General features: G+C 43.9%; 1 protein-coding gene across 7 annotated transcripts in view; it reads right to left on the bottom strand.

Moving 5' to 3' along the window:
* TRAF3 (TNF receptor associated factor 3) overlaps positions 1-27,111 on the bottom strand; it is a 108,909-nt gene that overhangs the window by 30,454 nt on the left and 51,344 nt on the right. For 4 of the 7 annotated variants that reach the window (XM_048220166.2, XM_057318535.1, XM_057318532.1 and 1 more), the window contains 2 exons: positions 23,185-23,310; positions 1,545-1,806 (listed from right to left, as the gene is read on the bottom strand). In XM_048220166.2, the coding sequence (XP_048076123.1) occupies positions 1,545-1,789 (245 nt within the window). In that variant the 5' untranslated portion in view covers positions 1,790-1,806; positions 23,185-23,310. The remainder of the gene's footprint in view (positions 1-1,544; positions 1,807-23,184; positions 23,311-27,111) is intronic. The other 3 variants (XM_057318536.1, XM_057318531.1, XM_057318537.1) reach the window with 1 other exon arrangement.

The raw sequence follows: 27,111 nt of genomic DNA on the forward strand, positions 1-27,111 counted from the left end.
CCTAAACACAGGACAAGAGCCCCTGCTCCCAAGCTGCCCTTTTCTGGACTTGATTCTAACCCCATCTTGTGCCTGGAAACCACCTCCCAGAGATTAAAAATAAAACTAAGTTTGAGCCCTCTCTACTTCCACGGCTCCTGCCCTAGACAGCCAAGGACTCCAGGAGTCCAGGACAGGGAGTGTCAGTGGAGGATTCGGGGAAGAGGACACAGGGTTGGACACTGGAGCCCTGGGCAGAGTGGGGAGGCTCCACAAGCCTGGGAAGCCGGGCAGGAGAACTGAGGGTTGATGGGAGACGAAATTAATGTGTTTTTAAATAAAAGCTTTCATTTAGACTATACTAATATGAAGCTTGTGCTAAACTGCTTCAATCATATGAATCTTTTTACATTCTTAGACCCTAGGGCTGAGCAGCATCTGGGTGGGACCCCCTGACACCAGAAAAACATGGAGCAGGAGGAGAGCCAGGGGCAGAAAAAGGAGGGAAACCAGAAGAGGAACAGCCCTCTGGATCCCCAGCTCTGGGGATCACCTCCCACCCCCACCCCACGGCCAGCAGCCCTCCCCCGGCCCAGAGCTGTAGTCCAGGTTTGTGTGGTAAGAAAAATCAGGTACTCTGAGTCTGCTCTGCCATCACTAAGCTTGACTCAAGAGTCATTTTAGTTACAAGCAGGGAAGCTGAGCTCACTGTTTGGGATAAGTGGATAAGACCACAGCCGGAAGTACCTAGGGGGAGGATGAGAGGGAGGGAGGGTGCCTGCAGTGTGGTTATCAAGGGCTGTGGCCTCAGTGGTGAATCAGGAGGAGAAGTGGGCAGCCTTCCCAGGCTCCTGTGCCCTGACATTGGGGACCAAGTCTGAGAGCATCCTGCTGTGATCCCCAGTGCCCAGCACCATGCCCAGAAAACACCTGGGGAATGAACCAAGACGCTTTCTTGGACAGTGTGGTTTGTGCTGTGAAACTTCAGCATGCCTCCCGGACTCCATCTGTGACTCTAAACTGGCACCGATACTTAGCTGACGAGGGCTTCCAAGGGCTCAGTGTGTGCTTTCCTTCTGCTGGGGAAGCATGCACAGACTACATTCCTACCCAGGCTGGGACCTGTCCAGTCCTCCCTGCTGCCCTTGTCCTCAGCCTCTGCCCCCCAAGAGCACCCGCACTTTCAGGGCTCCTTTGTCACTTGCTGATGGGTGTGTCTCCTCCACAGAACCGGGAGCCACTAGAGCAACACAGACAGGGGACACCGTGGCACCAGGGCCAGACTGGTGAGCCCCATCGGGAAGTGCCAGGCACAGGAGTGACTTTCGGGAGGTGCTTGGCGGGGAGGAGACAGAAATCTGTGGGACAGGGCTGGGCAGCCCAGGTTGCGAGTCACAGAAGCCCTGGAAAATTCAGGCATGAGGTTCTCCTGAGTTTCCCTAAATGATTCACAGGCTAGGCTCTGAGAATTTTATTTGAGTTTCTTCAAAGCTTTTAACCTTTAGACCGTGAAGGGAAGCCGCAGGCGGGAGACTGGAGAAGTCGCAGGGTAGCAGGGGCCCTACCTCAGCAAGGCAGCCATGCAGGTCTCGCAGAACCGGTGTCCGCACTCTGTCTGCTTCGGGTTACACAGCACCAGGCGGCACTTCTCACACTTGTACTTGTCTTCCACGGTCTTCACAAACCTTTCTTTGTAACCTCCTTGTTCGGGGACGAAGACGGACGTCCCGGCGCCCCGGTCAGGGTGCAGCTTTAGCGGTGGGTTTGCCTGTAGGGTGCCGGGGGGGTCCATCTTTTTACTTGGCTCCATTTTAGGAAAGAGAAATTCTGTAGGGGGAAAATAACAGTATGAGTAACATGCTACTCCGTCGTCCTGTGCAAGGAGAAGAAACACAGCTTTGGGGATGGACAAGTGCCTGGGAGCTGTGGGGTTTTTTTAGTTTAAGTAACACGCAAGAACCCTCCTGACTTTAATACGCAATGGGAACCAGACATGAGCAAACATGCTTCTTTCCTTTCGACATCAGCCAAACATACTGTTAACGTTACTGTGCAAAAAACTTCTAAAAGGCGCTGGTCGTGTCATTAAGGTTCTTTGAAATACAGGTAATACTTGGCTGTAACTTAAAAATTCTATGCATCATTCTGATATTGTGGCCAAAGCAACAGTTGTTCCCAGCCAATTTTATTTCTTGGTTCTTTGCACTGCCGATGGCAGTCCCACGACGGGACTCAGGGGTGGCCTGCCATGTGCTGCGGGCATCGCTGCGGAGCCTGTGTCCGGAGCAGCGTCGCTCACTCCAACAACAGCAGGCACTGTTGAGTGGTGTCTGCAGACTCCTCGTGCAGTTTCTGTCCCCGCAGAGACCCCACGAACACCCACAGTGCTCCAATCCGGGTGCGCCATGACCGGCACCTGCTTTCTGCCCACACGGCCGACCGCGCACCACAGAGCTTTGAGGTGCACTCACTGTCGTTCTACAGGCACTCTCAGGCCGGGGATGGAGCTGGCAGAGGGGATGCTGGGACTGAATGGGTCTCCTGTGCCCGTATGGGCAGGCTCTCCTACCGCACATGGTGACAAGTGCACAGATGGCTGGTTCCCACTTGCAAGTTCCCACCAACAGGCAAAACGAGCAGCCCCCAGACACGAGCCGCAGAGGTTCCAGCCTGCGCAGGCCTCCAGCTGCGGCGTGCCGCAGCACAGCTGGCCAACCTGCAGAGGAATTTCTTCCGAAGCTCACCAGGTCTCTCAAAACTACACTGTGTTCTTGCTCAATCCATTTATTTCTGCTAATTACAAAAATTAGGGCCAAATTCCTTCTACTCACAAGTCCCCGGGCGTCTGTACCTCACCCCCTTCCCTTCTCTCCTTAGTGCAAGGCTGCCGTGAGGCGGTGCAGGGGCCTGGCGGCTCACCTCGGGTTTGCTGGAACAGGAAGCAGACCCTCCCCCCAGGCACGGGATGCTGGGTGCAGAGCACACTCTCTAGAGCCTTGTTCCTCGCACTGCCTTGTTCTGCCTCCTTATGAAGCTGAAAGAATGAATGTTTCACGACTAGGGCCGACCAGAACGCCAGCAGCCTAACATCTGACAAATAAATGAACTGGTGTTCTAGCCACACTCAGGCTAGTTTTAATAAAATAGAACATCACTGTGGCAAAGAGTGGGAACCTCCTGTGAAATCCATTTATGAAAACAAAAAAAGCTTTCAAAATGACCTCAAAAGGCCAGCAGCCCTTTGCTCACCAATTTGTTGACCAGAATCCTGTTCATTATGATGCTAAGCCCGGTGCTTACTTTGCCTGTCAGAGAAAATGGGTGACCAGGCGCTGATCTGCTGCCAACTGCGTGTCAGCTCTGGCAACCTGTGACCCTCTCCCACTTTCCACGTTAGGCCCTTGCTTCTGCGGATGCTCTGGGTTCACCCCTCTCCTGGAATGCACCTCCCCACCTTGTCAAGGAGGCTCACCCTGGCCAACCCCACTTATGCGACCCCCCTTTGCCCTGTCTGTGCTTTTTCCGTGGCACTTTCCATGCTCTAACTCTGCATGCTTCTGTTAATTGTCTCCCTCCTTAGGCGGAATGTAAGCTCCCCGGAAACACGGGTTCTGTGGACAGACAAACCCCAGGTACCTAGAATACTGCCTGATGGGCAGAAGGTACCCAGTACACAGTTGCTGAGCTAACAGAGGGAAAGGTGAGGTCCGAGCCACTAACGCCATGCTGTGTTTCTATGACAACCGACTCTTCCAGGAAAAGAAAACTCTTCAGCTTTTAGCTCTGGTCTTGGAGCTTCCAGCCTTGAAAACTCCTTCTTAGATTATAACCTACTGAGGACTTTGGTTCAGTATCTTGGCCAACAATGTGTGTTCAATAAATAGTTTTTAATGAGAAATATTTGATTCTCGGGGTGCCTGGGTGGCTCAGTCAGTTAAGCATCTGCCTTGGGCTCAGGTCATGATCCAGGAGTCCAAGGATCGAGCCCCACGTCGGGCTCCCCACTCAGTGGGGAGTCTGCTTCTCCCTTTGCCTCTCTGCACCGCTCGTGCTCCCTCTCTCTCTAATAAATAAATAAAATCTTCAAAAAAAGAAATATTTGATTCTTTAAAGGTAAATTCCTACTTCAAACCTGAGAGACAATTAACTTTGGATCAAACTAATGATAAATAAATGTTCATTTACCTACAACATGTCATACTCTGTATAAACGAGTAAAGAATATACTTTGGGAGATTCTGTTTTTGTACGTTACTTAAGATAAGTGAACAGATGGAAATGTATCCCAGGCATATCAAAGAAAACATCATAGCAGCCCTGTCCTAAGGGTGGAGGACAGCCCATGGCCAGCAGGTCTGTCAGGACTTACCTGTAATACAGGGTGCTGACGTGGGCATCTCTGCAATGGGCCACTGGGGGCCTCTGACAATCCTACCCAGCATCCCTGCATCTCGTCCCATGCATGGCCCAGTCCTGATTTAGGCTGCAGGCTGGAGAATGAGCCTTTGGGGAAGGAGGGAAAGATGCCCTACAGTGCTTGGGTTACAGGAACCAGAGAAACACCAGACCTCCTCTACCTTATATTCACAAGGGAGGAAAAAGAAGCATAAGAAAATGGTCTAAACATGAAATGTCCAGAAGAGGCAAATCTAGAGAGACAGAAAGCAGATTCACGGCTGCCAGGGCTGGGGGAGGGTGAGCGTGTACTAATGCATACGTGGTTTCCCATTGAGGTGATGGAGGTGTTCGGGAACTGGATAATGGGGATGGGTGCACAGCTCTGTGAATACACTACAACCCAATGAACCAGACACCTTAAAGAGGTGAATTTTATAGTACGAGAATTATATCTCAATTTAAAACCTAAGCAAAAAATATTACAAAATAACTGTTCCAAATGGCTCCACTGGGTTTGGTTAGTATGTGACTTTCACTACAGTGACATATACTCTACAGCGTAAGACGCTAACACTGAAACTGTATCTGCCCAGCGCTGCGGTCAGTGACAGACATGTGGGGGAGCACAGAAAGACATTCATTTATATTGTAATAGTACATTCCCTTGGAGAAGACAATAAACAACTAAAACATGGGGGTGTAAAGTGCAAAGAATAAGGACCAGATCCCCTGACTGCAAATACCCAGAGGCAGATGCTCTCTTCTGGAGTTCTGTGAGAGCGTAGCGACATCCAGAAATGGCCAATGCATGTAAAGAAAACATGTCTTTTTTTCTCCCTCCACACAAACTGTGTCACACATGCAAATTAATCAAGCTTCCTTTTGTTTTTTTTTTAATATTTTATTTTATTTTTATTTTTTTAAGATTTTATTTATTTATTCGACAGAGATAGAGACAGCCAGTGAGAGACAGAACACAAGCAGGGGGAGTGGGAGAGGAAGAAGCAGACTCATAGCGGAAGAGCCTGATGTGGGGCTCGATCCCATAACGCCGGGATCACCGGGATCACCGGGATCACGCCCTGAGCTGAAGGCAGACGCTTAACCGCTGTGCCACCCAGGCGCCCCAACAGCTTCCTTTTGAAACCAACATTGTATTCTGGCCATTTTCCATATCAGCATATACAGATCTACTTTATTATTTTGAAGGGCTGCATACAGCACTCCATTGGATGGTTTACCATAATTTATATAACCAGTTCCACTAATGGAGAGACTCAGGCTGTTTCTGATGTTTTGTTTAAAAAAAAAAAAAAAAGATTTATTTTTTTTTTAGAGAGAGTGAGAGAAAGCGAACAGGACCGGCGGTGGGGGGGGGGGGAGGGGCAGAGGGAGCAGGAGAATCCCAAGCAGACTCCCTGCTGAGCACAGAGCCTTAGGTAGGGCTAGATCTCATGACCCTGAGGTCATGACCTGAGCTGAAATCAAGAGTCAGACGCTCAACTGACTGAGCCACCCAGGAGCCCCTGATGTTTTGCTATTATGAACAATGTGCAGTGAAATTGCTGAACATCTATCTTTGCACATTCAGGCAAGCATACAGCAACAGAACTGCTGGGTCCAAGGTGACGTGCATTTGACGGTGCTGTAATCACTGCCGAACACTTCTAAAAGGTCGTACATTACATATTTCCTCCAATATTTACTAAACTATTAAACAAATATTATTTTAGAGGACAACAGCCCATTTCACTCAAATACTGACACTCCCCACTTTATTTCAGCCTCCACGGTGTTTCCTGAAGAGTGTTGCCTGCTACACCTTGTACAAACATCAGGGCTCTCAGCCTGGGAATGCCGGGGTGCATGCCCACCACCCTTCTACATGGGTGGGAGCACCTTTCTCCAGGAAAGCAACTCTGCAAAGGTTTGCCAAACCAACCACATTTTATTTCAACAAATACAACTGGGCACCTACAACATATACAGCTCTGTGCCTCACACATCAGGCACACAGGGATGAAGGGGACTGTCCCCATCCTTAGAGAGCTTTGAGGGAGTCATGAGGAGGTGAGCACTCCAGGGTCAACAAACAGAAGATGTAAGAACAGGAGTTACAAAGGGCTGCAGATCTTCAGAAGAGAAAGAGATCACATTGGTTTTGGGGAGATCAGGGCTTCATGAGCTGGACTGGTGATATCGTTTCAATTCTAACAGAGGAGGGGCAACAGCAGACACAGCACTGTTAGGCGGTCATGGAGGGGAACCTGGTGTTAGGGGTTCTGGGGGAGGAACCAGCCAGGCAGGACATCTGGCACTGAGAGGCCTGGGTGGTAAGGCTGCCCCAGTGTCCTTCCCTGAGGTGGCTCCTTGGGCACAGCACTGATCCTCAGGGCCTCACTTCTCTTCACCTGAAAAGCAGACACCACCCCTAACTGTCCTAGCACTATCAGGCATCACTGTAATAGTTCATGTTGAGTCCATCTGCAGACCCTGCAGCACTGAGTACAGAGAAGACACGTCCTCCCGCCAGCAGCGGTCAGGGGTTCTAACAAGCATTGGGCTGTTTCCTCATCTTACTTAGACAGCCCCAAGCCTTGTTTTAAAAGCCCCTTCTCAGCAATATGACAAGAAAAAGAAATAAGAGGCATCCAGATTGGAAAGGAAGAAGTAAAACTACTTCTATTTTCAGATGACATCATCCTGCATATACAACTCACAAAGGAATCAACTAAAAACGAGTTGAACTAATAAACTTATTCAGCAAAGTTGCAGAATAAGAAATCAATTGTATTTTTATACACTAGCAATGAGCAATCCAAAAATGAAATTAAGAAAACAATCCATTTGTAATAGCATCAAAAAGAATATCCAGGGGGGCGCCTGGGTGGCACAGCGGTTAAGCGTCTGCCTTCAGCTCAGGGCGTGATCCCGGCGTTATGGGATCGAGCCCCACGTCAGGCTCCTCCGCTATGAGCCTGCTTCTTCCTCTCCCACTCCCCCTGCTTGTGTTCCCTCTCTCACTGGCTGTCTCTATCTCTGTCAAATAAATAAATAAAATCTTTAAAAAAAAAAAAAAAAGAATATCCAGGAATACATGTAACCAAAGGAGGGCAACATATGTATACTGAACATTACGAACCACTGTTGAAAGACATCAAAGATGTAAATAAACGGGAAGCCATCCCACACTCATGCGCTAGAAGACTCGACACCTGTGAGATGGCGACACCACTCAAATGGATCCGATGCGTCTCAACCCCTATCACAATCCTTGCTGGTTCCTTTTGCAGAAATTAATAAGCGGAACCTAAAAGTCAGATGGAAATTCAGGGGACCCAGAATAGACAAAACAATCTCGAAAAGAACAGAGCTGGAAAACTCACACTTCCTTGTTCTGAAACTTACTACAAATTATTCAGGACTCTGTGGTACTGGCCTTAGACATACAGATCGATGAAAGAGAACTGAGAGTCCAGAAATAAACCCTCATGTTTATGGTCAACTGATTTCTGACACGAGTGCCAAGGTCTTTTCAACGGGGAAGAAACAGCACGCACTCAGTGCCAGCGACCTCACTACTGTTACCGAACAAAGAAGGCCCTCCTCCTGGGCGTTCTCTTTACAGCTCTTCAAGGGCTACACTGGCAGTTACCACCCAAGAGCTGCTTAGATATCCACGTCCTTCCCTCCCAGGTGAGCAACTCAGCATAGCTCCGGCACACAGAGTATTGTTTCAGGGAGGACGGCTGGGTGGGTTCTAAGACCTCCCTGGCTGGTATACTTTCTTTCTTCAAAAAAATGTATTGGGTGATATCTGACACATTAAAAAGATGATTATGTGCAGGGAGCACCTGGCTGAGTCAGTCAATAGTGCATGTGACTCTTAATCTCAGGGTTGTGAGTTCAAGCCCCAAGCTGGGTGTGGAGCCTACTTAAAAAAATAAAATAAAGATTATGTACAATACACAGGAAAGGCAAGAATACGACAAAAAGAACAGAGCCCCAGAATCCACCATGTGCTTAACGGCCACCACCTACCCGTGTGCTCCTTCCTCAGCTGTCGCCCTGCTTTCTCCAGAAGTAAATGTCAGCCTGAAATTTGCATCTAAAATTCTCTTGCTATCATATATATTTTTCTTCTTAAACAATATACTTCTTCCTTCTTTCATTTCATAGAATGCTATCACACCATATGTAGTCCTCTGCTGTCAGCACTGGAAGCTTCCAGTCGTGTCTGCTGTGTGCAGTAGCTACACTTCATTCATTCTCACTGCTGCGTAATATTCCACAGGTGACCTAGCGATTTTCTGACCCATTGCCATCCTTGCTATTATGAAAACTGTGCTCTGAACATTCTGGCACAACTGTTCTGGGGCCCTCGTATAAGTTGTCTCTAGGGTCTGTGCTCTGGATCAGGGGATCAGGGTTTAGCAAACTGAAGTCTGTGGGTCAAATCTAGCCATTGGCCAATTTTTGTTAGGTTACAGTTACCTATTGCCTATTTCTTTGAGCCAAGAATGCATTTTTAGATTTTTAAAGGGTTGAAAAAACAAATGAAACAAAGGCAACTATATGACAAGACGGTATGTGGCCCGCAAAGCCTAGAATATTTACCATCTTGCCTTTTACAGAAGCAGACTGCCAACCCCTGCCAGGGACTCTGCATCTGGAGTCCAGAGGAACTGCCAATCTGCAGCTTGTACGCATATCCAATTTACAAGCTAGGGCCAAACTGCTCTCCAAAGCAAAGCAACATCAGTGTTTCTGTCAATCCACATCCTCACCAACACTGGAAGTCTGACATCTTAGGTTCTGCCAACCTAGCAGGTACAACGGTCTCTGTTTCAGAGTAAGGACTCTGATTATTAAAAAGGTTTAGCATCTTTTTATACATTAACGGGCTCACAGGCCACTTATCCTTTTCCTTCCGTGAAATGCCTGATTGTGTCTCTCTGCCATGTTTTAATTGGGCTATTATCTTTTACAATACTGATTCGTGGGGGTTACCTACATATTCTGACTGTTAAACCTACACCTGTATTTGTCTCCCCCAGTCTGTGCATGGCTTTAACTTTCTTTATGTCTTTTAATGAAGAGAATTTCTTAATTTTAATGTAGTCGAATTTATCCATATCTTGGCCTTTTAAAAATTCAGATTATCTTACAGGTGGTGCTGATGAAAAAGGGACAACAGCATATATGAAACCAAAACAGAAAGCAACTCCAACTCTATTACAAAATTGTTTTCAAAAGAAGAATATCATGTTCAACTAAAACTAGCAAATAAGCCACTATGTCAAATAGACTCACATTGTTCAAGGAAAACATTCTTCCTAAACAAGAGCTGTTCAAGTCAGAAATGACATGAACCCTGAGCAGGGCCCAGGGGGAAGGCCCATGACCTTCTGCATCAGAGAGATGGCTGATGTGGGCCTTAGCTGGCCCAGGGAAAGCAGGAGCTAGACACCTCAGCAGGTGCCAGGACTGGTGGATAAGATGACTCTAGGTTTACTGATGATCCTAGATTCTACTAGCCATTAACTGTCACTATGAAGAGTCATTCTGATTTAAAGTGTGAAAATCATCTAATCACATCCTAAAACAACTAGGACAATAGGAAGGATATCTTTAAGTCTTAAAATAAGACAAATACCCACCTATTGTGTCCCAAGGAAAAGGGAATCTAGATTTGTAAAAACCACCATTGTAGGCAAATTTTTCATAATCAACTCGGAGGCCGACAATCATGAGCTTTCCTAAAGTTGGACAGTAATGTGGTGACCACCTTGGGGCCATCTACAAAGTCATGCAGATGGAGAAACCACGGAGGTGAACTCTACTTCAGGTTCCCTTCAATCTATATAAGAGGGAGGGTAGACACCTCAAGATCACCAAAGGAAGCAAAACTTCCATCTGCAGGACCAAGTTTTCCATAGTAACATGGGAGGACACAGTTTTGACCAGAATGCCCTCTAACCAACAGGCACAAAACAAATACAAAAAATAATTTATCTTTTATCTTGTTCACCTTCCTAAGCCACCTTAAATCCTTTCTGAAATCAGGTGTGGTCACATAAATTGGGCAAACTCAGAGTTGGTCACAACATTAAAAACAGACTAATGAGTGGTATCAGTGAAAATGGCTGAACAAGAAACTCCAAAAGTCTATCCTTCAATAAAAGCAGGGGAAAAAAAAAACTGGCCAAATCCATCAGACACAACTTCTTTGGGACCTTGGAAACTAAAACCTTGCAGCAATCAGAGGAACACTTAATCTTGAGAAACCAGGTGAATCTTGGTAAGAACAGTAAGTTCAGTGGCATTTTACCCAATCCTGAACCCATGCACCAGGAGAGTGGCCTGGACGATCACAGTCTGTGATCCTGGAACAGGTATTTGGCAGGAGGTGGAGGGGTAACGGGAGAAGAACAGACCTCATTTGCAAAGAATTTCAGTGGTCTGTTTTGACTTATCTAGAAGACCGTCTCAAAGCACTTGGCTTTACCTCAGTAAACTCAGAATTCTCCCAATGCTGAGGTGGCTACTGGTGGTGGTGGTAGGGGGGTGGTTACTGAAAACATTTGGGGGCTAAATTTATTAGTCACCACTGCCTGGAGCAATCAGTAATAACTGAGGGAAACAACAGATTAACCAAAATGTTGAGAAGAAAAGCTGGGGAAAAAGGGCTCTGACAAGCTCCAATGTGTTTCTGGGAATATAGAAGGCCACACAAATGCCCAGGGCTGTGTGCATGCTCAGGAAAGACCTGAGAAGACCCTAAGCCTCTGGCTGACCTTCAGGTTCTGCACAGAGGAAGTGAATGGTAAGTAAGAGTTGTCAACTGCCCAGCTGAGTGTTGAAAGCATACTCCAACACTCATAAAGACTCCATCTGAAGACTGGGAGATAATTTTAGTTATAGGCACTTAAGGAAATCTGTGTCCAATCACTAGCTGACTAGTAAGTACACTAATGGAACAGGGACTTCAATGACCACACATGATAAAGAATATAAACTTTACAAACTTAGCTCAAGAATTCATTACACAAACAACAACTATAACAACAAATCCTGGGGAGAAGGGAGAATCTAATTTCCAGATCTGCCACATTATAATATTAAAAATATTAAATTTTCAAAAAAATTTACAAAGCATGCAAAGAAACATGGAAGTATGGCCCATACACTGGGGGAAAAGAAAAAAATAGAAACTGTCCAGGAGGAAACCCAGACACTGGACTTATAAACACTTTAAATAAGCTATTTTACATGTATTCAAAAAGATAAAGGAAGCCATGCCCAAAGAATAAAAGAAACCATCAGAACAATGGCTCAGAGAACAGAGTATCAATAAAGAGAAAATTTTTAAAGGAACAAAATAGAAACTCTGGAGCTGGAAAGCACAATAACTGAAATGAAAAACTCACAACAGGAGCTAAACAGCAGAACTTAGCAGGCAGAAGAAAAAATCGGAGAACCTGAAGATGAGCCAACGGAGTTTAGCCAGTCTAAGTTATAGAAGGGAAAATAAAACAAAGAAAAATGAACAGAGGGGCACCTGGGTGGCACCGCGGTTAAGCATCTGCCTTCGGCTCAGGGCGTGATCCCGGCGTTATGGGATCGAGCCCCACATCAGGCTCCTCCGGCATGAGCCTGCTTCTTCCTCTCCCACTCCCCCTGCTTGTGTTCCCTCTCTCGCTGGCTATCTCTATCAAATAAATAAAATCTTAAAAAAAAAAAAAAAGAAAAAAAGAAAAATGAACAGAGCCTCAGAGACCTGTGGGGCATTATCAATCACACCAACATATACATTAGGGGAATTCCAGAAAGGAGAGGAGGGAGAGAAAGGGTTGGAAAGAATATTTGAAGAAATAGTGGCCAAAAACATCCCATAGTTGATGAAAAATATTAATCTGCACATCCAGGAAGCTCAACACCATACAGGCTAAACTCAAAGAAATCCACACTAATATACATTGTAATCAAACTGTGGAAAAACAAAGAGAAAATTCTGAAAGCAGCTAGAGAGAAGCTACTCCACACATACAAGGATTTCCTTAATAAGAGTAACAGTTGGCACCTCGTCAGAAGTCATGGAGGACAGAAGACAACGGCATGACATGTTCAAAGGACTGAATGAAAAAAAAAAATAACTAAAAGGCTATATCTAGCAAAAGTATTCTTCAAAAATGAAGGAGACTCTCAACAACAACAAAATACGAAAACCTGAATCCGACAGCATATTAAAGGTATTATACACCATGACCTAGTGGGATTTATCCCAGGAAGACAAGAGTGGTTCAGTGTAAGAAAATCAATCAATGTAATATACCACATTAATAGAACAAGGGAGAAAAGGACACACTAATCTCAATTGATGTAGAAGAAAAATAGTTGACAAAAATCTAACACCCTTTCATTATAAAGATTCTCAGAGAACCAAGAAAAAAAGGGAACTACCTCAACAAGATGAAGGATATCTATAAAAAAACTCACACTTAATGGCAAAAGACTGAAAGCTTTCGCCCTAAGATCAGCAAGAACGGGAAGGATGTATGCTTTCACCATTGCTATTCAACATTATACTGGAAGCTCTAGCCAGAGCAAGAAAAAGAAGTAAAAGGCATCCAAATAAGAAAGAAGTAAAATAATTTCTATTTACAAATGACATGGTCCTACATATAGAAAATCCCAAAGAATTCAGAAGAAAAACAGCTAGAGCTAATAAAGGAATTCACCAAAGTTGCAGAGTACAGGATTAACACACAAACATCAGTTGTGTTTCTATACAACAGTAATAAACAATCCAAAAAGGAAATTAAAAAGCAATTCCATTTACAATAGCATCCAAAAGAATAAAATACTAGGAATAAATTTAACCAAGGAGGTAAAAGATTTGTTCACTGAAAACTATAAAACAATTGCTGAGATTAAAGAAGACACAATTAAGCAGCAAGACATTTGTTAGCTCCAGAGCAAGTCCATGTACATGGATTAGCAGACTTAATATTGTTATAATGGCAATACTACTTCTTGGTTAATTTTATGTGTTAATGTGACTGGACCATGGGGTGCCTAGATATTTGGTCAAACATTATTTCTATGTGTTTCTGTAAGCATGCTGGATGAGATTAACATTTAAATTGGTAGACTGAGTAAAGCACACTATCCTCCCCAATATGGGTAGGCATCATCCAATCAGTCAAAGGCCTGAATAGAACAAAAAGGCTGACTCACCTCCAAGTAAGGAGGATTCTCTTTCTATCCGACCGCCTTCAAACTGAGACATGGGCTTTTTTCCTGCCTTTGGATCCGAACTGAAATATCAGCTCTTCTGGATTTTGACCCTGCCGGCCTTTGGACAGGATCTATACCACTGGCTCTTACGGTTTCAGGTCTTCAGATTCAGGCTGGAACTAAGCCATTGGCTCTCCTGGTTCTCCAGGTTGCCAACTAACCCTGCAGATCTTGGGACTTGCTTGCCTCCGTAACAGTGAGACCAATTCCTTATAATAAATATATCTTTCTACACATGCATGTGCACACGCATGTGTGCACACACACACAGGTTTTGTTTCTCTGGAGAACCCTAATACTCTACCCAAAGTGATCTAAAGATGCAATGCAATCCCCATCAAAGCTCTAATGGCCTTTCTCTGACAGAAATGAAAAATCTGATCCTCAAATTCATTTGGAATTGCAAGGGACTGCAAAGAGCCAAGACAACATTGAAAAACAAAAATGAAGTTGGAAGACTCACACCTCTCAAACTAACTACTTCAAAACCTACTACAAAACTACAGTAATCGTAACAGTATAATACTGGCATAAGGACAGACGTATAGACCAACGAAATACAACTGAGAGTCCAGAAATAAACCCGTATATCTATGGCTAAATGATTTTTGATAAAGATACTAAGACCATTTAGTGGTGGAAAAAAAAAGTCTCTGGGACAACTGGGTAACCACAGGCAGAAGAATGAACCTGGACCCTTATATCACTCTCTATATATAAACTAGGATCAAATGGGATTACCAACTAAAATGTAAGAGAGAACACAAAAAACTCCTAGAAGAAAACACTGGGGCAAATATTCATAACCTTGGATTTGGCAAAGAATTCTTAGATATGACACCAAAGCACAAGCAACAGAAGAAAAAACAGATAAACTGGACTTCACCAAACTCGAAAACCTCTGCACATAGAAGGGTGTTATCAAGAATATGAAAAGACGGGGTGCCTGGGTGGCTCAATCGGTTAAGCGGCTGCCTTTGGCTCAGGTCATGATCTCTGGGTCCTGGGAACGAGACTGGCATTGGGCTCCCTACTCAGCAGGGAGTCTGCTTCCCCCTTCTTCTCCCCACCCCGGCTCATGCAGGTGTGCACGCTCTCTCTCTCTCTCAAAGAAATGAATAAAAATTAAAAAAAAAAAAAAAAAAGAATACAAAAAGACACAAAATGGGAGAAAATATCTGCTAACCACATATCTGATAAGGGTCTACTATTCTAAATACATAAAGAACACTTCCAACTCAACAACTAAAAGACAAACAACCCAACTGAAAAATGGGCAAAATATATGAATAAACATTTGTCCAAGGAAGATACAGAAATGCCCACAAGCACATGAAAAGATGCTCAACATTATTAGTCACTAGGGAAATACACATAAGAACCACAATGAGTTACCACATCATACCAACCAGGATGGCTTTAATTCTTTTAAAAAGGTAAAATAGGGGCGCCTGGGTGGCACAGTGGTTAAGCGTCTGCCTTCGGCTCAGGGCGTGATCCCAGCATTGTGGGATCGAGCCCCACATCAGGCTCCTCTGCTATGAGCCTGCTTCTTCCTCTCCCACTCCCCCTGCTTGTGTTCCCTCTCTCGCTGGCTGTCTCTATCTCTGTCGAATAAATAAATAAAATCTTTAAAAAAAAAAAAAGGTAAAATAACTAGCATTGATGAGGATGTGGAGAAATTGGAACCTTCATACACTGCTGATGGAAACACAAAATGGTTCAGCTGCTGTGGAAAACAATCTGGTGGTTCCTCAAACGTTAAACATAGAATTACCATATGACCCAGTGATACCACTCTTAGGTACACCCAAAAGAAGTGAAAACAGGTACTCAAACACATGTACACTCATGCTCACAGCAGCACTATTCACAATACCCATAAGGTGGAAAAAACCAAAATGTCCATCAACAGATGAATGGAATAACAAAATGTGGGATCTCCATACAATAGAATATTGTTCAGCTATAAAAAGAAACGAAGCAATGATACAGCCTATAACATGGATGAACCTGGAAAACGTTATGTTCAATGGAAGATATCAGAAACAAAAGATCACACAGTGTGTGATCCATTTATAGGAAATACAGAGAATAGGTGAATCCATAGAGAAACAAAGCAGACTGGTCGTTGCCAGGGGTTGAGGGAAGAGCAAGGGGCTAACTGCTTAATGGATATGGGGCTTCCTTTTGGGGTAATGAAGATGTTTTGGAGCCACACATCGGTTGTGGTTATACAACACTGAGAATGTACTAAATGGCATGAATTGTTCACTTTAAAATGGTTGGTTTTATGTTGTGTGAATTTTATGTCAACTAGAAAAAAATTAATGTTTAAAAAAAAGACTGACCCTCATGAGATATTACTTCACAGCCACTAGGAGGGCTATAATAAAAGAAAATGGAAAATTCCAAGTGTTGGTGAGGACATAAAAGAAACTGGAACCCCCGTATACCGCTGGAGGGAAAGCAAAATAGTGCTGGCACCGTGGCAAACAGTTTGTCAGTTCCTCAAAAAGTTAAACAGTCGCCATTTGACCCAGAAATTCTACTCCTATGTATATATCCAAGAGAATCAAAAACACATGTTTACACAAAGACTTGTACACGTATGCTCAGAGCAGCAATATTCATAATAAACAGAAAGTATTAATAGCCCAAGGGGGCCCAGAAAGAGAGGACCAGATAAACAAAATGTGGTCTATCCACACAATATACTATTATTTCACCATAAAAAGGAACGAAATACTGAGATGTGCTACAACAAGAATGAACCCTAAAAACATTGTGCTAAATAAGAGAAGTCGGAAACAAAAGGCCACATACCATATGATTCCATTTACATGAAATATCCAGAATAGGCAAACTGAGAGAAGGGAGATTAGTGGTTACCAGGCACTGGGGCAAACGGAAAATAACGGGCAGTAACTTTTAGTGGTTACAGAGTTCTTTTTGGGAAGAATGAAAATATTCTGGAATTAGTGCTGGTATTTTAAAGCACTGTGAATATACTAAAAACCGTTGAACTATAAATGGTTTAAATAAATTTTTTTTCTTATTAAAAAATATAATGTAGTATAACGTAATAACCACTCCTCAACAATCCCAAGCAGAAAAATAATAATAGCAGTAACGACATAAAAAAATGGCTAGCACATCTGAACCTGATGTAATACAATTCTGTCCATATTTAGATTCAAAGAATTTCACATCACTGTATGTATTTTAATAAAAAAATTAAAAGTTGAGGGGTGCCTGGGTGGCTCAGTCAGTTCAGTGTCTGACTCTTGATTTTGGCTCAGGTCATGATCTTAGGGTCCTGGGACCGAGCGCTGTGTTAGACTCTGCACTTGGCACAGAGTCTGCTTGAGATTCTCTCTCTCCCTCTGCCCCTTCCCCTGCTTGTGTGTGCTCTCCTTCTCTCTTTCAAAAAAAAATAAATCTTAAAAAAAATTAAAAGTTGAGAGGGGTAAAGATATTAGAAAGCACTGAAAAACTAACTTGAGCTAATAATGTTTTAAATCAAATAGAAATAAGAAGAAATAAGTGATCAAAGGACGAGTGCCAATGTCAACAGCACCCTGCTGAGTGCCCATGCACACGGTAAGTGGGCATCCACTGGAGCCGGCCAGGCTGGAACAACAGTATCTGGTGTAAGTATAGGTACAAAAGCTGATACCGTGTTCAAAGGCCTCCAAACTAAAAACCACTGTAAAAAGAAAGTTCCTACAAACATATTTACTGAAAATGCTAAATTTTTCCATTTGTGATGACAATTTCTAATCTGCAACTGCATCTGGACATCCACACCAAACTACAGACAGGCCAAGAATCCCACCATGTGCTCCACGCATAGGCTGAGCACCAGAAGTAGCAATGTTAGGAAAGTCACATATTTGGAACTTTCCAAAATATGTGATCATGAAAACCTCTGACTAGGTTTCTTGATTTAAATATACATATCTTTATTTCACTTGCTTATACATGGGTATAAAAATAGTTAAATTCTACCTTAGCTCTAAAGCTTAGATGTGACAATTATAGGTTAATTAAATCCTGTAATATTTCCAATAATTGTGTTGAAGAAAACTAATGCAAACTTAGTCCCATGTATTAAAGAGGTAGTGGAGGAAGGGCGACTCTCGGGCACAAGTGGACTAACGTTGGACAGGCCAGTCTAGGGAAGCAGCCTGGGGGTTACAACACCCAGAGTGGACACACGTGCCTCTGGTCAGCGTGCCAGGCCACGCGAGTGATAAGAACCTGAGGCTACTGCTAACACCTCACCTTTTCAGCATCACATGTGGAAAGAGGATCTCTGCTTCCACACACATCAAGAAAGATGTTCTGCTGAACAGAAACCACAGATCCATGAAGCAAAGAGAGCACAATGGAGAGCACAATGGAAACTATAAGGTTGGGAAGGAACCTGACCGAGAAATGGCGCCGGGGGAGTCTGCACCCTGGGGAGCAGAAGAGGAGCCAAGTGCAGAAAGCACCGGGAAGCAGCAGCCTCGGCGGTGGTGGCCAGAGCCGCTCCAAGGACCAGGGCCTGCCCCAGCGCATGACCTTCTTGTTCTAGAACTCCCACTCTGCCATGTCCTCTGAGTAGAATTACTACTCTATTATTACATTATTTACTTCTGTTACAGGTTTAGGCATGAATTTATTACATTTTGAGGCCATATTTTTATCCAAATGCAAAAACTTCTATTTGAGAAAATCATCTTTTCACAAAATTTTGGTTTCTAGTCAGCTCCACAGGAAGCCCTCTCTCACAGCTGAGGCATATCCCTACTTAGGAATACAGCAAAGAGCTGGACTGGATGCCTCTGCCTTTCCTCTACGCCTTCACTACTCCAACGATTTATCTCCTACTTGTGATTTAAGTTGAGCCACATCTTCCTCGGAGATTGGAAATTGGAAACCAAAGCACATCTGCTGACAAAAGGGTGTTCCAAGAACTGGAAAGCCCGGGGAAAACCAAAAAAGGGAAGCATCAGATAAACAAAGAAAATGGCTCCTGCCAGCAAGAAAGTACTAAACACAACATGGATGTAGGAAAACGAGCTCGACATCAAGCCCAGCAGGGAAATTCGAAGTATCATCTAAGCAATGCCAATAAAAGGAGAAGAGAGAAAACCATAACAGACAGGTGTGCCCTGTTGATTAAAAAAAAAAAAAAAGTTTTCTGGCAATCCGTGTTTATGCGAACATTTCAGCACAGGCTCTTTCCACGGTACCTGATGCCAAATGCTGTGCTGGCACAGAGGGCCTGTGGCTGACACACTGGTAAAGTAAAGAAGAGAGGACACTCGACTCTTCTCCAAACAAACAGGCAGATCATAATCACTTATGAAAAGCCTCACTTCAGAGAGAGAAAAAGAGAGAGACCGGGGGGTGGGGCGCTGAGGGCAGGACAGACAGCCGGCCACAGGCTCACAGCTGAAAAAGAACCAGCTTAAACCCCAGTGTAAAACTTGGTCTTCAATCCTTCAGGAAAACAATAGCTATGCGAGGCCCAGCACTGCCAATATCCCTTGATTTAGGGATTTTTTTAAAGCACTCATTCAACCCCAACTGTGCAAAGAAGCTGCACCTCTCCTGGCCCAGGGCCAGAGTCCCGGCGTCTGGGAGGGAGACAGGCTGAGGGACCAGTGCGCTCACAAGCCACAAAGAGCCACATCCAGGTGGACGCGGCCCTCGGGCTGAGCCCACGCAGAGGCAGCTGCACGCGTGTGATAAGCTTCATTTCCCCGGAGCATCAACTTTACTTGAAAATATGAGTGAAAAACATAAAACGTGGCCACATGAAGGACTGGATTACAATATTTAAATCAACTTTTAGAACAAAGCATGAGATTTCACAAAGCACTGGCTCTTATGTCAACGCCCCCCATCTCTCGGGCAGCCTCCCCCATTTCCGCCGGTGGTTCAAAGGCAGCCCAGGGGCTGTTCAGGTGCCGACGTGGACCTTCTCCTCCGCACACTCATGCCGGCCAATCCCGAGGCCTCACGCAGCAGACCTGTGCCCACGAGCCTCTACTCTGAGCACTGCAGCACCGCGCTTCCTGAGCTCCCAGACCACCTCGCTCAGTCTGTCCTGCTACACAGGCCCCTCGTATTTAACGCAGCCAGCACGGACTTTGCCATTCTTGGTGCTTCCCACTCCTATCTGACACATCTCTGCCTCCGCCACCACAGCCTGCTCGTACCTCAGGGAGCGCCACCAGCCCCGAGCCGGCCGCCTCAGCAGAACCATCCCTGCCTCCCTGATTCCGACACCCATTTACTGACCGAGACCTGCTGGCTTCGACGCTCCCGGTCTAACTCCCTGGCACCACCACCTCTGTGGATACAGGGCGTATGTCTTTTTTTTTTTTAAGATTCTATTTTATTTTTTTAAGTAATGTCCAGACGCCACACGGGCTCAGGATCAAGGGCTGCACACTCCACCGACTGAGCCAGCCAGGAGCCCCAGGGTGCACATTCTGTTGCTACGGAAATGCTCTTAGATTCACTTCACTTACCTGCAGTCTGTCAGCTTAAATAACCTATCTTGAGCTTCTAGTCCCAACCTCACATTTTACACATAAGGAAAACCAGGCATAGACAACCAGTGTGCTTGCAGGGTCCCCAAATTACTAAGAAATCGGCAACTGATTAAAGCGCAAAACTGACGACATTCATACACAGGAGAAACATACATGGACTAAAGCCAACACACTTTGAAAAATAAGCTTTTTTCTGTAACACATCCAACATGATGGAATACTATACAGCTGTACAAAAAAGAATGAGGACAATCCCTGTATACCACATTGTGGGCCTCACGACGTGCTGTTTAAGTTTAAAAAACAAAAACAAGATGGAGGAAAGATGTATTGTATGCTACCAATTTCTAAGAAAGAGGACTGTGTGCACATACATACTTCTATTAAAAATAGATACGTTACCTATGGAGGAAGGAAGAAACAGGGTAAAAAGATTAGGCATGGAAGCCTGATTTCTGAAAATATTTAATCTTGATTTGGAAAAACGAAAATGTTTTATTTTTTATTTTTTTAAGGATTTTATTTGTTCGACAGAGAGAGACAGCCAGCGAGAGAGGGAACACAAGCAGGGGGAGTGGGAGAGGAAGAAGTAGGCTCTTAGCGGAGGAGCCTGATATGGGGCTCGATCCTAGAACGCTGGGATCACGCCCTGAGCCGAAGGCAAACGCTTAACGACTGCGCCACCCAGTCGCCCCAGGAAAAATGAAAATGTTTTATAAACTTACAACAAAATTTTAAAAGAAGCTACTCCTTCAAATACAAATAAAAAACAAATATGACTGTGTAAACAAGTTGCTGGCACACAAAGGGGCTGGCTCAGTGAAATTAAAACTTAATTTAGCAAAACATCCCTAGGGATGTTTACTCTAAGGACAAAAAACCCTGCAGAAAACCCTAAACTGTTTTCACGAATCATATTGCTGGTTAATATGCTGGTATTGTTATTCTAAAACTATCACATAGATTTTATAGGATAAAACAAGTAGAGATGCTAATGTTGTTAGGAACCAAGGTTTTCAGCATTAGAGAAAAGAGACATAAACACAAGAAGTAAAAACCCAATAATACTAAATCTGAAATAAACATCAGTATGAACTCATGATATTTTCACTTAAAAAGCGTATTTGCCAGGCTGTCCGTCCAAAAGGCCTGGAAACAATAACCAGCCCTGTAGCAGTGAGTATCACCAGTGCCCAGAGTGTGGTTTCAAGATAACATTTTCTACAAAAGGGAACCAGAGCTGCTCGGAGAAAGAGGCAATGCCAGGTCTGGGGCAAAGAAGTTTAAAAGCAATCTGGAACATGTTACCACAGCAGAAAGCAAGGGAAGGAAAAGTGCGGGGCACGTCAAACGACAAAGGAGCCCACTCAAACGAGGCTCCACTTGCCACAGTGGCTCAATGGCAGCATCGATAAGGATCTTAACTGCGAGGGATTAAAACATACCACAGAGGTCTAAATTCATGAGTTTGTCACGCTACTAAAAACAGTCATTGGTCACTTGGGGAGTGGCCGTAGAACCATCTCATTGTTTTGAGACCTGATAAAGAGGAACAACTGGCATTTATGCTCCCTTTCCTATTTGAACTGCCCCTCGAGGTAACCAAATACTTAGGGAGGGGAAGTTTCTATCTATCGAAGTATTTTAGCTACTCAAGGCAAAGTAAATGACAAAGCATGTAACACCATCATTTCACAACTTCCAGTGACTGAGGCCAGGCACCGAGCAGCACTGGCCCCGAGCCACGAAGACGCGGGCGTCCTGCTGAGGGCACACACCAGCCTCTGCAGGGCCTGCGCTCCAAGGCCCGGCGGGACGCGGGCAAGCCGCTGATCTACCCACCACGTCACAGGAGATGCAGAGGGCAGAAGAACACGCTCAGTGGAAAGGGCAGAAGTCAACACAGGGAAACATCTGACTACAAAGAAGCAACCCAGAAAATGCACAGAAGAAAAGGGGCAGGGAGGGGCCGTCGAGCGATGGAGGAGACCCAAGGGCCGACGCTAGCTACCACTGTTGGAACCCTGCTCCACACAAACTGAAAAAACTCAGACGATGGGGCAAAACTGAGTGGTCCTGTGATTATGAATGATTTTTTTAAATAGCAGTTTTCTTGATACTTAAGAATTTATGAAAAATAGCTGTATATTAAATCTCACTTTGGATGCAAATATTTCAAACCCATTTTTTTTTAAAAGATTTTATTCATTTATGTGACAGAGAGACAGCCAGCGAGAGAGGGAACACAGCAGAGGAGTGGGAGAGGAAGAAGCAGGCTCCCAGCGGAGGAGCCCGATGTGGGACTCGATCCCAGAACACCGAGATCACACCCTGAGCCGAAGGCAGAGGCTTAACGACTGCGCTACCCAGGCGCCCCTCAAACCTATTTTATATTCATTTTACTGTTCTAACATATTAAAGAGTTCTTAATTTCAAGTATAAAGTGCCACTCGAAAACAAATTAGAGACTAAAAAACACAGGGCATTTTGTTTCCTTTCAAACTCCTAGAGAACGATGGTTACAGAGCAAACAGTTCAAGCATCAAAGACGCAATGCTGAGCTGAGTAGGCCTCCAGCCTGGGCCACTGGCGCCCTCACTGCAGTAAGCATCCTGCTGGGAAGGGCGCCCTATGAGGCAGAAACCCCTACCCCCGCCCTGGGTTTCAAACACATTCATCATTACTGGGCCATCAGGCTTAAGGTGGATTATTCTCAAAGTGTAACGTTGGTTCAAAAAAAATGAGAAATAAAAATAAGGTTAGACACACACCAAAATACGGTGCCACGTGTGCAAAAGATACTCAAATATATCTGTCACAGAGTGAAACTGCCTGCTAAAGCCAAAAATGAGTAAGTTCAGGATGTGTGTTAATCACTTTATTTTTATGAAAAGCAAACAAGATCCAGCTGCAATAAGAAATCTATACAAATGAAAAATTTCCAGTGACGTACCCGTGTGTCATATGCTGCAAGGAAAATATGGCAAAGCTCGGTCTGGGAGGAAGAGACTTCGGTAAAGAAAGAAGCGAAGCAGCGACAATCTTATCCTTCTTCAAAGAATGTAGTGAAGTCTCTTACCTGGGGAGTAAGAATAATACTCGGTCAACTCCACTGGGAACATTTTTAAAGATTTTAAAAATAGAATTTCAAAAATGTAAATTAAAAAAACATGATCAAGAAAGAAGTTTAAACATTTTTACCACTCTATAGAAACATGTGCTTTGGATTTTCCACATTTTTTGAGTTGGACACAAACTACAAAGTCTGGATATCTTCAGACTGTTTTAATTTTAAAATAACTTTTATCATGAATTATTGCACGCACACAAAAAGCACAGGCAACACGTATGTTCGGGACACAAACACTAGTCCAACTGCCATCCAGGCCAAGGAAGGAACAGAACACGGCTGAAACCCCAAAAAGGCTGGAGACCTCTCTCCCACCCCAAACCCCATCCTCTCCTGTGAGCGGCAACCGCCCTGCCCCCTACGGTTATCGCTTCCTTAGTTCCTCCAGACGCACCGCCCGGTGGGCAGCACTGTACAGCTTATTTTTCCAACATGTGAACTTTGTATGCACAGGATTCTATTGTGTATATTCTTCTGTCTTGATTTTTTTTCACTCCACCTCTGCTGCTATACCTGCCATTGATTTTCATTGCTGAGTAGTATTCCACTGTGTAAATACACCATAATTCACTTATCCAGTCCCCTGTCCCCTGGGTAGTTTCTGCTTTGGAGCAAAGACGCACTGCTAACATCTTCCTGGTGCAGCTATCTTCAGCATGTGAGCATGTATTTCTCTGGTGTACAGACTTCGAATGGGACTGCTGGTTACTGGATACGTTCATATTCACCTTTGCTACATAAAGCCAAACTATTTCCCAAAGCAGGTGTAACAATTTATATTCCCACCATAAGTGTATGAGAGAGAGTTTCTGGTGCTCAACTTCTTCAACAAGACTTGTCAGGCTTTTAATTCTTGCTAACTGAGTGTCTGTGTAGTGGTATCCTAAGAATTCTTTGTTACATAGTTTATAATTATTTTGAATAGGGGTGCCTGGGTGGCTCAGTCCATTAAGTGTCTGATTCTTCATTTCGGTTCAGGTTATGACCATGAGATAGAGCCTTGTTTTGAACTATGTGCTGGGCGTGGAGCCTGCTCTAGATTCTCACTCTCCCTCCCCACCCTCGGTCTCTATCTCTTAAAAAAAAAAAAGAACTTTTTACATTTACATTTCTTACATTTGTAAGAATTTTACATCTGACAATTGCTGCAATGCAATTTTTTTAAAAAGTAGGCTTCAAATCCAGTGTGGAGCCCAACACAGGGCCTGAACTCAGGGCCCTGAGATCAACACCAGAGCTGAGATCAAGAGTCAGATGCTTACCCAACCCAGCCACCCAGATACCCCTGCTGCAAAGCAAATTTAATTTTGCAATAAGCACCTGTTCGTTTTTCCAATGGTTACTGTGCTAAGATTTCTCATCAGGTTAATGAACTCCCTAATTTCAGTCCACCTGCTTCCAGAGTCACTGACTCCAGCCCCAGGCACAGGCGAGCACGTGTCAGTCAGGCCTGGCCGGGGAGAGCATCCTATTCCCTGGTCAGAGCTGCTTTCTCCCTGTGAACATACAGAGTCAAAATTAATGAAGTCTTTTCTTCCTCCTCTGGGACTACAAGAGATTCTCTTTTCCAGAGAACTTGAATATGTGGAAAGCAATTTGCCAACTAGGACTACCTATCCTGGACTTCGTGTGAGCAAGAAACGAACTTGTTTATAATAAGCTCTTTATTTTGTTACAGGACCTAGAGTTGCCCACCATATTATGTGAAATGACACTCTAGTCCTGCTTTTTGCCTTAAAGTACATTTTGTCTAACACTACACAATCTTGCTCTTGGTGTTTGCATAGTTTATTTTTGTCATCATTTCACTTTCAACATTTCTGAGTCCTTTTAGATGAATCTCTTGTAAACAACATATAGTTGGGATTTAAAAAAAAATCTCGGTTATCTTTGCCTTTTAAACGGAAAATTTACTCTGTTTACATTGGAAGCCATTCCGCATACGTAGATTTAGTTCTACTATTTACCAGAGGCTGTCTACCTCTTCAGGATTGCTGTCATTCCAATCCCAGTTTCCCGGTCATCTAGAAGCTACAGGTCCGGTTTTTATTCTTTTAATGATTACTTTAGAAATTACAACGTGCACGTTCTTCTCAAAGGCCACTGTATCTTTACCCTTCTCCTGGACAGCAAGGACTTTAAAATATCATCTCCATTCATCATATTTCCAGCTTATATCCTACCATTGTGTGTTTACACACGTGCACGTATTTTTGTCACCGTTTTTTGTAACATTCAATCATTTGGTTAGAGAGAGAATCCTTTCCTTTCTCGTACTGAAAGGTATCACTCCACGTGCTGTGTGGCTCTCCTTGCTGGCCTGAGAGGCTGCCTGCTGTTCCTTTGTATGTAGGTAATCATGTGCTTTTCGCTGCCACGCGGTTGGGTGTGGATTTCTTTTTACTTAGGATATCCTGTCAGTCATTTGTTGAACGTCTTAACACTGCCGTTTGGCTTCTTTTAACTTTCTAGAAAAATTTCAGCCATTATCTTTTCAAACACTGCTTCTGCACTGCCCCGCTCCTCTCCTTCCAGAACCCAATCAAATGTGTGTCAGTCACTACTTCCTGTGTCTCCTGCCTTCCCTTTGTGCTTCCCGCATTTCTATCTCTGTGCTTCTTATTTTTCTGTTTGATCTATTAAGATGGTGGATTACATGGATTGATTTTCCAGTGTTAAACCAATTTTTCATTTCTGAGATAAACCTCACTTGATCATTATGTAATATCCTTTTTATAGGTTTCTATACAGATTCTATTTGCTACAATATATGAAGATGTGTGTGTATGACAAACGCACTTGGTGGTTTTCCTTTATTGTAAAGTTTTTGTCTAGTCTTGCTTTCAGGGCAGTGCTGGCTCACAGAATGAGATAAGAAACACTCCCTCCTCTTCCATTTTCTAGAAAAGTTTTTGTCAGATTAGTATTCCTTCTTCTCTAACTGTTTAATACAATTTACCACTTGGGTCTGGAGTTTTCTTTGAGGCAAGGATTTTTTTTTTTTAAGATTTTATTTAATTGAGAGAGGATATGAGAGAGAGCACGGGGGGGGGGCAGACAGAGGGAGAAGCAGACTCCCCGCTGAGCAAGGAGCCCGATGAGGGGCTCAATCCCAGGACCCTGAGATCATGACCTGAGCCGAAGGCAGACGCTTAACTGAGCCACCTAGGCGCCCCAAAGGATTTTCATTACCAATTCAATTTCTTTACAGCATACACAGAGTAATGATATTTCTTCTTGAGTGAGCTTTGATGGTTTGTGTTTTTCAAGGAATGTTTTCGTTTTATTTAAGTTGTCAAATTTATTGGCATAAAATTATTCACAATTTTACTCTCACTACCCTTTCAATGTCTGCAGGGTCTGTAGTGGTACCCTCTTTTACATCCCTGATATTGGCATTAATGTTTCCTTCTTTTCCCACTGATGACAGATTTTTCTGGATATAATTATCTTTAACTTACCACAATTTACCTGCAAATACTATTAGGCCACTTTAAGTATAGTGGTACCGTATTTCCATTTCTCCCCTTTGTGCTACTGTTTTCATCTATTTACCTCTACAAGTCTTATAAAGCCCATCATATATTGTTATTTTTGCCTTAAATAGCTGTTTTTTAAAAAAAAGCAATAAAAATGAGAATATTTATCCATCTATTGACCATTTCTGGTTCTTTTCACTCCTCTATGTAAAAATTTCCATCTGGTATCATTTCCTTCTACTGGAACTTCCTTTAAAAATTTCATGTAGTG

Source organism: Ursus arctos, unplaced genomic scaffold (genome assembly GCF_023065955.2).
Source record: "Ursus arctos isolate Adak ecotype North America unplaced genomic scaffold, UrsArc2.0 scaffold_25, whole genome shotgun sequence".
Taxonomy (NCBI): Eukaryota; Metazoa; Chordata; class Mammalia; order Carnivora; family Ursidae; genus Ursus; species Ursus arctos.